Genomic DNA, 13,269 nt, shown 5'->3' with positions numbered 1-13,269 from the left:
TGGCTTTTCAGGCGTTTGCTCTATTAACCAGCATTTCGTCTTAGGTCTGACACTAGACTCGTCAGAGTGGGATGTGTCAGACCCTACCCACTTATGCTGGGGTGTATGCAGGTGAACTTATCAGAAGCCTCTTATGTGGCACAGTCTGATAACTGCATACGGGAGATAAAACTCCACAATGGAATCAATGCCCGCCTAGCAATTCCAAATGGTAATTCTAAATTCCCATGGAGGGAATTAGATATTTTTCCACCAATAGAGCATATCAAAAATCAGATCAAAAATTAGTTGTATGGCTTTTCAGGCGTTTGCTCTATTAACCAGCATTTCGTCTTAGGTCTGACACTAGACTCGTCAGAGTGGGATGTGTCAGACCCTACCCACTTATGCTGGGGTGTATGCAGGTGAACTTATCAGAAGCCTCTTATGTGGCACAGTCTGATAACTGCATACGGGAGATAAAACTCCACAATGGAATCAATGCCCGCCTAGCAATTCCAAATGGTAATTCTAAATTCCCATGTGGAGTTTTATCTCCCGTATGCAGTTATCAGACTGTGCCACATAAGAGGCTTCTGATAAGTTCACCTGCATACACCCCAGCATAAGTGGGTAGGGTCTGACACATCCCACTCTGACGAGTCTAGTGTCAGACCTAAGACGAAATGCTGGTTAATAGAGCAAACGCCTGAAAAGCCATACAACTAATTTTTGATCTGATTTTTGATATGCTCTATTGGTGGAAAAATATCTAATTCCCTCCATGGGAATTTAGAATTACCATTTGGAATTGCTAGGCGGGCATTGATTCCATTGTGGAGTTTTATCTCCCGTATGCAGTTATCAGACTGTGCCACATAAGAGGCTTCTGATAAGTTCACCTGCATACACCCCAGCATAAGTGGGTAGGGTCTGACACATCCCACTCTGACGAGTCTAGTGTCAGACCTAAGACGAAATGCTGGTTAATAGAGCAAACGCCTGAAAAGCCATACAACTAATTTTTGATCTGATAGACTATAGATGTCAGTGGAGAGATGCCGTAGATGAATAAGCTGGAACGTAGCTTTTTAAAGTAAAAGATAATATAAAGTTTGAATTCAAGAGGACAAATTGCGGCATTTATTCTTTTATAGGACGAGGAGTTAGAGACTGGAATAAATTATCAAGGGAATTGTTCTATAAATTTCCAAGTTCATTGAAAACGTTTAGGAAAAGGCTAGGTAAACAACCGATGGGGAATCTTCCAGCTGGGCACCTGCCCTAAATTCAGATCATTCATTCACTCATGATTGATTGATCTCGGAGTTCAAGCGTGAGGCATTTGGCATATGACATGTAGCTATAAGAGGAGCTAGCCTACATGGCATTGTGACTCGGCGCCATTCGCCCCTGAATCTGCTTCTTCCCGCATTACACCCTCACTTTTATTAAAGACGTCATCAGGTTTAATCCAGGTGACCATGCTTTATAATTCGCTACGACATGCCATCGTCTGCGCGTGCCATTGTCTATCGCATGCCAGGAGGGTGAAGTAATCTCCATATTATTACACTAATTTCAGATGTAACGCCTGGATACCCACTTGATAGATAACCCTATGGTGATTTCTATCTAAAGCGGTACCATCTGTCAGGGCGAAACTGCGTGAGGGCGTGTTGATGCGATTAATGATATTACTCACACATGTGATGTATGGCGTGTGGTCAGATGTTTAAAAAGCCATCCTTTTGTAAACTCAAGGACTGTGGAGAATTGTGATGTTCCAGTATTCGTTCCCTGCAATACGGTTCGAAAGCCGACCTTTACCTTGAGTGGGAATAATATTGCAGGCGATGCAGTTAGGTCTTAGTAAGGGAACATTTTGGTTTGGTTTTGGTTATTGCTTATTACAGGCTTTGCATTGCTCTGTTTTTTGTGTTGTACGTTTTGGTTATTGCTTATTACAGGCTTTTTAATTTTTATGAAGATATTTCGCATAAACAAGGTTAACTGGAGTGATAAGCCGAATAAATCGTAATTACATTAGGCCTATTACTGTGTAACGACCCGCCGGAGACCACGGGTCCCTTATACCAATATACTCAGAAGGTATCCCTGAACAACCTCTGAGATTTCCCGATGATATTGTTATTGATCTGAGAATGTAGGTGAGGCCGACTAGCAACAAACTGGGCACATTCCTAACATTATTTTGACAACTTACTGCACACGAAACAGATTACCATCAAACTTCGTCTATGTATATAAAATAAGAGTTTTGTCTGTACATTGCTCAGAATTTGAAAAGAGTGGCATTTCTGTATCGGTCATGTCCACAGTAACAAGGAAATGCACTTTTTACTTTTCCGTAATTCGTCTGTCTGTCTGTCTGTCTGTCTGTCTGTCTGTCTGTCTGTATGTATGTAGATGCATCACTAGAAAACGGCTATGGAGAATTTAATAAAAATCTATATGCAAAGTCGGGGAATAAACCAATCTAAGCCATAAATAATTTTATTCACGCTAATAGAAATTGTAGTTTAGGGGAAGGCCTAAAATTAAATTCTCAAATATTTATATTATTATATGTGATCGTATCGATAAATACAACATAACCAAAGTTCTATAGAATTAAATTTCCGACCACTTATGTCTTATACGTTTTTACCGTACCGGCTGTGTTAACACAGATATTCATGAATTTGTATTTTTGTTGCTAAGTCCATAACGACGCCTAGCCACGAGAAGATGGGTTGAGAGAATTTAATGAAAATCGGTATATAGAGTCGGAGAAGAGGAAACTGCAGTCTAAGCTATAAAAAATTTTATTCACCCTGGATGAAATTGTAGTTTAGGGGAAGGTACCTAAATTTTAATTTTTAAATACGTATGTTTTTAGTCATATCGAAAAGTGCTAGATAACAAAAGTTACAGACAATACAATTTCCGATTATTTATGTTTTATTCAGTTTTACTGTACCGACTATGATGAGTGGTATTTCAGATGATCTGGAGAAATTGCTGAATGGTACGGACAGCACTTGGTGAAGGAGTAGAAGATGAAAATAAATACATCTAAAAGAAAACTGTCAAGTGTTTTAAACATCTGTTTTGTCAGCCATTTCTCATTCATTCTAAACTGATGTCCATAAAATCGGAGTTTCTATTCCTCATTGGTAGCCGGCCCAGCAGTGTGGAGGTAGCGCGCCTCCCTCTTATCCGGAGGCCCCGGGTTCGATTCCCGGCCAGGTCAGGGATTTTTACCCGGATGTGAGGACTGGTTCGAGGTCGACTTAGCCTACGTAATTACAATTGAGCAGCTATCTGACGGTGAGACAGGGGCCCCGGTCTAGAAATGCAAGAATAACGGCCGAGAGGCTGTTGCGCCATGGGGTTTGGTTTTTGTTTTCCTCATTGACTCAAACAGTTTTTCGCTTTCCCCATTATTATTATTATTATTATTATTATTATTATTATTATTATTATTATTATTATTATTATTATTATTATTATTATTATTATTCGGGTGAGAAAAATGGAAATTTACAAGGAACACCTGCAACAAAACGTTTCTATATTCTTTCTTTCTTTCTCTCTCTCTTTCTTCGTGTGTTTACCCTCCAGGGTTGGTTTTTCCCTCGGACTCAGCGAGGGATCCCATCTCTCCCACCTTAAGGGCAGTGTCCTGGACCTTGCGGCATTGGGTTTGGGGGGATACAGCTTGGGAGGAAGACCAGTACCTCGCCCAGGCGGCCTTACCTGCTATGCTGAACAGGGCCCTTGTAGCGGGATGGGAAGATTGGAACGGATAGAGAAGGAAGAGGGAAGGAACCGGCCGTGGCCTTAAATTAGGTACCATCCCAGCGTTTTCCTCGAGGAGATGTGGGAGACTACGGAAAACCACTTCCAGGACGGCTGAGGTGGGAATTTAATCCCCCATCTAGTCACTTGACCTCCCCAGGCTGAGTGGACCCCGTTCCAGCCCTCGTACCACTTTCCAAATTTCGTGGCAGAGGCGGGAATAGAACAAAATATCACGAGAGAAATTGAGGCTATCTCGGTAGATGAACTAATTCGTATGATTGAAAATTTCCTTAGGCGAAGCCAAAAATGTCCTTGTGGAGGACACTTTCAACATCTTCTGTGACAAGGTGAGGAATTATTTTACTCTGATTATGCGTTATTTGTGTGCTTGTTATGTACATGCGATTCATACGGGCGCTCTCCCGGCCCCAAGCTCAGCGTGTTGCCACGTGCCCGTCTGACGAGCTCGCCCATCTACCCGCTGCGCTGTGCCCGCCGGCCCCACTTTGAGTGAAAGACCCTGTAGAACGCACGATTTCATAATCAAATGAAAATATTCACTCACCTGGTCTTCTTCTTTTTAACTCCATTGTTGTCGTTCTTCTTGCTTTTCGAGTCGGATTTCTTCCCTCCTTGCTGTTCCAGACCAACTGAAAAGGAAAAATATGATGTTATAGAGATATTCAAATGCGTTAAAACTTTGTGAATGTAATTGCCTGTCTTTAGTATTAACTTATCAAGGCGCAAATATATGATGCCTTGCTAATAAAATGTGGATTAGCTACGGAAGAATAAGGAGAAGAAGATGATTAGGAATAAAAGTACTCGTACATTCCTGCTACATGGAAACGCATAGAATCATGGGTATGATTCTTGGCTTAGGAGACGAGAAAGTGAGTTTGAGAAAAATCAAATGATCATAAATATATCAAATAGATAAGGATTCATTTATTTGCAATTATTTCACAAAGATAGGTACAGAACCTTCTATACGTCTCTCAGTCATGGTCATCCATCAGTATTTCACATCACAACCTGCAAGATCACATCGACCATCTGTACTCAAACGCTCCTCTTCAATACTATGTCTCTTAGTCATGGCCATCCATCAATACTTCACATCACAGCCTGCAATATTACATCAATTATCTGTACTCTAACGCCCCTCTTTGATGATATGTCTCTTAGTCATGGCCATCCATCAATACTTCACATCACAGCCTGCAATATCACATCAGCCTTCTGTACTCTAACGCCCCTCTTTGATGATATGTCTCTTAGTCATGGCCATCCATCAATACTTCACATCACAACCTGCAATATTACATCAATTATCTGTACTCTAACGCCCCTCTTTGATGATATGTCTCTTAGTCATGGCCATCCATCAATACTTCACATCACAGCCTGCAATATCACATCAGCCTTCTGTACTCTAACGCCCCTCTTTGATGATATGTCTCTTAGTCATGGCCATCCATCAATACTTCATATCACAGCCTGCAATATTACATCAATTATCTGTACTCTAACGCCCCTCTTTGATGATATGTCTCTTAGTCATGGCCATCCATCAATACTTCACATCACAGCCTGCAATATCACATCAGCCTTCTATACTCCAACGTCTCTCTTTGATAATATGTATCTCAATCATGGCCATCCTATAATACTTCACATCACAGCCTGCAATATCACATCAGCCTTCTATACTCCAACGCCTCTCTTTGATATAATATGTCTCTCAATCATGGTCATCCATCAGTACTTCACATCACAGCCTGCAAGATTACATCGGCCTTCTATACTTCAACGCCTCTCTTTGATAATATGTCTCTCAATCATGGCCATCCATCAATACTTCACATCACAGCCTGCAAGATCACATCGACCACCTGTGCTCTAACGCCCCTCTCTGATAATATGTCTCTCAGTCATGGTCATCCATCAATACTTCACATCACAGCCTGCACGGTTGCTAGGCAACATCGCGCCATACATTTTGTATCCCAAGTTTTCGGATGACCCCCAGTCGAAAGACAGATTTAGTAACGTTCTTATAGCAACATATACGCGTAGATGACGAACAGTGGTTACCATGGTTACGATAGTGTCGGTAAATTAATGACCCTAATGCCAGATAGACACCCCCTCCCCAGGGGAACAACAATTCCATCTTAATAAGCGCGTGAATGTTATTCCCTCGGCGATTACGAAATATTTTACTCTGTATTGAACGATTCCTGCAATGCATTTCTTACCAGAATTTGATGAGACATGCAGGAGTCTTTAAAAGGTTGGCCTACAAGGATTTCAGTTTAATCTGTAATTTTTTACATGCACAATATTTTTAGCATAAATCCTCCTTTGCACATTTTGAGTAATGTAGCCGATTCAGATGTATTTTTCAGATATGTCTTTAATTGTCTTGGAGTGGAGAAACTTCTTTTCTGCAAAAAATGTCGATGCTGGTACGTAGAAGAGCTGATCTTAAACATAACCATGATTTTATTTAGAGCTTATCCATGACTGTGAATTAATTCTTTATGAAATCAACAAGTAGACTACAAACTCTAAATATCGCCGCCTCTACTCATAGCTTAGAATCAAAATAAAACAACTGATAGGATTTGGAAGAAAAGAAGAAATGAGGGGGTCTACAATTACACTGAACAGATCGCGGAAATGAAGGCTGAACTTCTACAGACACCTGGTAAGAATGGATGAAAAACGACTGACCAAAAACATATTCAGATACACCACGGGGTTAAAGGCCACTTCCAAGTTGGTAGGAGAGGTCAAAAGAGAAGCAGAATAAGTAGGAATTACACTAAAGATGATCCACAATAGATGAGAGAGCTCAGAAAAAGAGTCGACAGTCCAAAATCATTTGAAGGGAAACCACTCTAAAAGGTGACCCAAACGGATCATTTGTGAAGAGAAGAAAAAGATGAGAAGCGAAAGTATGAAGAAGTTCTGGAAAGGTAAAAGAAGAAAGACCAAGAAATCTGAAGTTCCATGAGGTCCAAAGTTGTACAAATTCGAAAAATAATAATAATAATAATAATAATAATAATAATAATAATAATAATAATAATAATAATAAGAAGAAGAAGAAGAAGAAGAAGAAGAAGAAGAATGGAACTTGCACGATTCTTGAACAGGATCTTTACCTATTTTAAAGATAAGAAGACCCAGCCAACTTGGTTCAAAGAGGTGGAAAGGGACCTACAGGAGGTGGGGATCACTTATTAAGATATACAAGAACGCAACCCACTCAGGAGGAAACTAAAAGACCACCAGGGTTTTAAAGAAAGGCCAAAGTTGAAGACGGGAAAGACGTGGACGGAGGAAAGAAAAGAGGAACACCGGTAACGAATGAAGGAGCACTGGGCAAAGATCAAAGCCCAGAGAAGAAATAACGTGGTCATTAGTAGGCCGGTACGAAATAAAAAAAAAAACTAAAAACTAAATAAAATAGTAATAATAATAATGTCCGCCTCTGTGGTGTAGTGGCTAGTGTGATTAGTTGCCACCCCCGAAGGCCTGGGTTCGATTCCCGGCTCTGCCACGAAATTTGAAAAAGTGGTACGAGGGCTGGAACGGGGTCCACTCAGCCTCGGGAGGTCAACTGAGTAGAGGTGGGTTTGGTTCGCACCTCAGCCATCCTGGAAGTGGTTTTCCGTGGTTCACCACTTCTCCTCCAGGCAAATGCCGGGATGGTACCTAACTTAAGGCCACGGCCGCTTCCTTCCCTCTTCTTTGTCTATCCCTTACAATATTCCCATCCCCCCGCAAGGCCCCTGTTCAACATAGCAGGTGAGACCGCCTGGGCGAGGTACTGGTCATCTTCCCCAGTTGTATCCCCGAACCGGAGTTTGAAGCTCCAGGACACTGCCCTTGAGGCAGTAGAGATGGGATCCCTCGCTGAGTCCGAGGGAAAAACCAACCCTGGAGGGTAAACAGATTAAGAAAGAAAATAATAATAATAATAATAATAATAATAATAATAATAATAATAATAATAATAATACTCGGTATAAACATATAAGGATACGTGTAGGTTTTCTATAAATATAGATTATGAAAACAGTAATGCCGGTGCTCTTAACGATGTTACCCACTACTTTCTCAGACTTTGCAGAACTGAGAAACTCATTAAAAATTATATCGGTAACTTTTTAAGCTGTAGTGATAAACTCTTCCAAGTCTGAAATCCTGTTTCAGATACTTAAAGCTGTGCCACATTAAAATAACTTATTATCACATTCGGATGATGCGTTTTGATGTGACGCCGTTTTATTTCGAAGTTTGCCCGTAGAATGCCAAGGAAAATTTTCCTTTTTACGCTCCGATTACAACAGCTGCAGAAATGAATACGGCAAAAATGTCGTATACCCCTGTTAAACGCAGAAGGAATGTAGCTGACCCTTTAATTTTTTTAATAGAAGTTTATTTTCGAGTATCCATACTTTTAATCCGAGAATACGACATCCATAACAGCCGATGGTGGACGAGTTGTTGAGGATCAAACCGGCCTTCGGGTTGACTACTCACATAGGTCTATAGGCCCGTTAGGGTAATGCACAGTATTACTAGCAGTTCTCACGAATCCGTCCGCCTTAAGGAACTTTCTCTCACAGAGTGAAATAGTATAATGATTGTAGGATTTGGACCACTAATGGATATGAGTAACGATTTTCACCCTAATTCACCCAGCTGTAATACGCTCGATGTATCAGCACACTTAGATGCGTGTTACAAATTCTCCTTTAATACTTAGAAGAGCACTTTTCTGGAAATCCGTTATAGTTGCAAAGAAAACGCACATGAATATTACCGGGCGAGTTGGCCGTGCGGTTAGGGGCGCGCAATTGTGAGCCTGCATCCGAGAGATGGTGGGTTTGAACCCCACTGTGGGCATCCCTGAAGATGGTTTTCCGTTGTTTCCCATTTTCTCAGCTGGCAAATGCTGGGGCTGTACCTTGGTGAAGGCCACGGCCGCTTCCTTCCCATTCCTAGGCCTTTCCTATCCCATCGTCGCCATAAGACCTATCTGTGTCGGTGCAACGTAAAGCATATGGCAAAAAATCATATGAATGTTCTTAAAGGAAATTGAATTCTAAATCCTGTGGGTTTGCTCCAACAATCGTATCAATAGAAGTAGATGATAAGGTTCTGGAACAAGAAGAAGGTGAAATATAAGACCCAACTTTGAGGTCAGAATTCGACAGAGCTTTGAGAGAACCTAAATAGGAACTAACCACCTGGAATTGATAACATGCCCTCAGAATATTACTGATTGCCTTAAGTGAAACCAGCATGGGGAGGTTATTCCATTCTATGTCTAAGATATATGATACAGGAGAAGTGTCATCCGATTTTAGACATAATACTGTTGTACTAATTCCCAGGAAATCAGATGTTGACAAGGGTGAAAACTACCGTACCATTAATTTAGTATCTCACACCTAAAATATGTTAACACTGATTATTTATCTACAGAAGAATGGAAAAACAAGTAGAAGCTGAAGAGGTGAACCCGCCAAATGTAACACCCCGATTTCCCAGAAACTCCGCTCAGTGAAACAGGAGCCGAAACAAGCGAAAATATGTTTCGACTTATCCGTAGACACTCGACCATTTCCGAGTAAATAACTGTGGAAGTTTTCCTGTTATTTTTTTTAAAATCGGATAATGAACTCGCCAAAACGCAGAATTTTTGTTTCTCCCAAAGAAAATTGCTAGGTCCATATATCTACATAAAACATCATCGTTGTTCCTACAAAAACCGCTATGTCATGATATTTCAGCTTAGAACTCTGACCAGAAAGGATCTGTCATCTAAGGTTCAGTATTGTATGAACTACACTATATCATCAAGAGCTGACCTTCACTCCTCAGGTACAGAAAGTGGTCACTGAAGCATGTGGAACTTTAGGATGTGTGGTAAGAAATGTGAAACCAATTAAAAACATAAAAACGTGTATTAAGTTATACAACACCTTGGTCAGGCCAAAACTGGAATACGCAAGCCCTAGGTGCAAAATGTATGTGTAATCAACTTGAAAGAGTGCAAAAGAATATCCTCAAATGGTTTCTTACAGCGAGCTTTTGTTAAATTTAGAAATAAATTCGCAAATTGATAATCCTGAGTCCCTTTCCCTCCTGAATTTCCATGTGCCTCGCCCAAATTCAAGATTTCATTTAATATTTTCAAATAAAAAATGTAGAACATCTGCCCATCAAAATTCACCACTTTACAGACTATGTAGTATCTATAACAGTGCATCTCGGAAAAATAATTATGTTTATTTCAGTACAACCATAACAATATTTTTAAAAGAATTCATGACAGCAAGAAAGGCCATGTAATTGATCCCACAGTCAGAATGGAGCATCACACCGGCCAGCCTTTATATTTCCGTGAATGTAATAATAAGCAATGTAGCCTATTGTTCTTTTGAATGTGTGTTTCCAAATGTTTATACTGTAGACTGTATACTGTGTTATTAATTGTGAGACTTTTTATTTATGTAGTTAAACTTAGTTATGGCAATGCGAAATGTCTAGAAAGTCGTGTTCTTCGGTAAAAAGGATTAGATTAAGTTTAGTTTAGAATAGATTTAAGTTAGGAGAGGTAATATTAAGTAATATTTATTTGTAATTTCTCTGTATATGCCTATCACAAAAAGATGCTGCTGTAATTGGGATGAAAATCCTGTCGCGAGCATTAAATTAAATACAATTAAAATAGATATCAACGAATTTTCTAAGTTATACATGCGCTGCGGGACAGTATTTCTCCCCTGAACTTTTTTTCAAAACGGAGACACTGTATAAACTGTGACATAGCCCGCTGTCGCGTTCTATGCCTCAGACCTACACCATTATGTTAGGTATACATGGGTACATATTAATATTGTAGCATATTAGATTAAGGCATGGCCCTTGTTTGAAAATGGCTTGTCATCCTAATTTTGTCATGAAATGCACTTCATCTAAGTTCACCGTTTAATTTACAGATCAGTAGGGGAGATCACTGCAAATTTATGCATATAATGCTTGAACATCACAGTAGTGTAGTGGTTAGTGTGATTAGCTGCCACCCTCGGAGGTCGGGTTCGATTCCTGGCTCTGCCACGTAATTTAAAAAAGACGGTGGGATCACCTAATAGGCCATATACTCAGACATGATGGGTTATTGAAGAAAATAATAGAGGGTTCCATAGAGGGAAAACATATAGAGGACAGCCAAGATTAGAGTACAAGACGCAAATATTAGATGACATGAGATGTAACTCCTACAACGAACTGAAAATGAAGGCAGAGAAACGTGAAGAATGGAGAGTTGCTGCCAACCACCCTTACGGCGGATGACTAGATAGAGAGAGAGAGAGAGACCGGGAATCGAACCCGGGCCCCCGAGGACGGCAGCTAGTAAGTCTAACACTAACCATTAGGTTACGGCCGAGAAAGTGGTTCACCATTCCATTTCTGCCGTTAGCACATATTTAGTTCATTTCATGCATATGAAAGAAAACCTACACCCCGTTTTCCAGTCAGTGACCGGGTCAGGATAGGATAGGATAGGAATTGTGCCGGCTGCCGAAGCCTGTCGCACTCCTCTGGGGCAATGCTTAGTGACTGACAATGAAATGATATTGGAGAGTGTTCCTGGAATGAAAAATGACAGGGAAAACCGGAATACCCGGAGAAAAACCTGTCCCGCCTCCGCTTTGTCCAGCACACATCTCACATGGAGTGACAGGGATTTGAACCACGGAACCCAACGGTGAGAGGCCGACGCGCTGCCGCCTGAGCCACGGAGGCTTCACACTAATTTCATGCATAATAACATTCAACCTGGAACGCATGGTAAGCCTAGAAATTTGGGTGGATTATTTCACTCATCCCGGGGAAAAACCAGATAGATAATTTGTTTGATTTCAGTAACTTACTCAGGTCAGTGCTCGCTATCCTTTGACAGTAACAAGATAAGTCATTTCGTCATAATATTGAAAAATAAAAGGCCGAATTTTACTTTAGAAAACAGTCGCCGTTGAGTTATCTTGTTAATATTCTGAATATTGTTAATAAAAGTGGCTTCAAACAGATAAGTCAGTTTGTCTTACGTGTAATGTATTTTCTGTGGTTGTGGTGGACGTAGACATTATCATCTTGTAAATTAATTATTGACAGTGAATTTACACAGCTGCCTTTGTTAAAGATAGGCTAACTATTAAATCTTATTAGCTAACAATACACAAATGTGACTTACACACGCTTTTGGTTTTCACTGGTCCACATAAGAAAATAATGCCTGGTCAATATAGGGCAACTCAGTGTCATTTATCACGATCAAAACAGATACTTTATTAATATTTTGAATGAAATAAAATAAAATTAAAATTAAATAAAATCCAACCAAAACCGTTCCGTTTCATATAACGGAAAATGACTTGACAACATTTGATGAATCGATAATTTCATATTGTTTAAAAACCAAACAATGCTTCCCCTGAGAACTTTAATTTTTTGACTTATCTTGTTATTCCCTGAGATGAGTGATTTTAAAACTGGAAGAGAGAGTGATATTTTCTGACCTTGGTGCTGTAGGTTCCCGGTGAGACCTCCATCATCCTGCTTCCTTTTCGCTCCGTTGGTTCCTGTCCCGAGGTGTTGATCTCCTGCCGTTCCTCCGGGTGTAGTCGCCGTCTGTGGGAACAAGGAGCCCATCTCGTGATGTTGTTGCTGTTGACCTCCCATGTGTTGTTGTTGCTGTTGCTGCTGCTGTTGTTGCTGCTGTTGATGGCACTGAGAACCGTCCATTTTCCCTTGACCCATGCCCGGCACACCCAACATCATATCAGAATGTTGTAAACCTAACATAACCTGTATTGAATGGACATTCCCCCTGGAATCCGCATGAGCTTTGGCACTCAGTAAGGTACTGGTGCCTGAACCACAGCCCGTAAAGTCCGAGAACAGGTTATCGTCAAATGGTCCTCCTTCCATTGTGATGTAATTCCCGATTGGGAACAGTTTTGCTTCGTCACTTACTTGTTTGGGATTAATTTTGATGTTGAAAATGAACACTTTGTCTCAATAGAATTTATTAAGTTGTCATTCCACAATTTATAAAATGGAGAGTGGAAATTATTTTAATAAGACAGAAAAAAACGTAGCCTTTCTCTTCCGAATTTTATTTGAAATTCAAATTTATATTCGAGTCCTCAAATGCAGTGAATTAAGAATTATACGAACGCTTTCTCTTTTATTAAAGATCTTCTTTCAGAATGTCAAGTGTGAGGTTAATGAAAAATTGTTGTTTCTCTTTGTCATTCGACGATCTTTGGTAGGAAATAATTCAAAACAGAGCCCCCTATTGTTTACTTATTAACTCGTCCAGTTTATGTTAGAGTACGAAGGAGGCTTTGGAATATGCCACAATAATCACTCTGATTTGAATAAAATACGTAT

At 40.2% G+C, this 13,269-nt stretch overlaps 1 protein-coding gene across 1 annotated transcript in view; it reads right to left on the bottom strand.

Moving 5' to 3' along the window:
• The window catches only part of repo (reversed polarity), a 29,395-nt gene extending 16,591 nt beyond the window's left edge, over nt 1-12,804 (bottom strand). The window contains exons 1-2 of the mRNA XM_067158470.2: nt 12,393-12,804; nt 4,352-4,436 (exon numbers count right to left, since the gene is read on the bottom strand). Coding sequence (XP_067014571.2) covers nt 4,352-4,436; nt 12,393-12,804 — 497 coding nt within the window. The remainder of the gene's footprint in view (nt 1-4,351; nt 4,437-12,392) is intronic.
• Nucleotides 12,805-13,269: the final 465 nt, after the last annotated feature.

This window comes from Anabrus simplex, chromosome 14, assembly GCF_040414725.1.
Source record: "Anabrus simplex isolate iqAnaSimp1 chromosome 14, ASM4041472v1, whole genome shotgun sequence".
NCBI lineage: Eukaryota > Metazoa > Arthropoda > Insecta > Orthoptera > Tettigoniidae > Anabrus > Anabrus simplex.
Note: the sequence above shows the minus strand (reverse complement) of the source record. Positions and strands in the feature narration are given on the sequence as shown.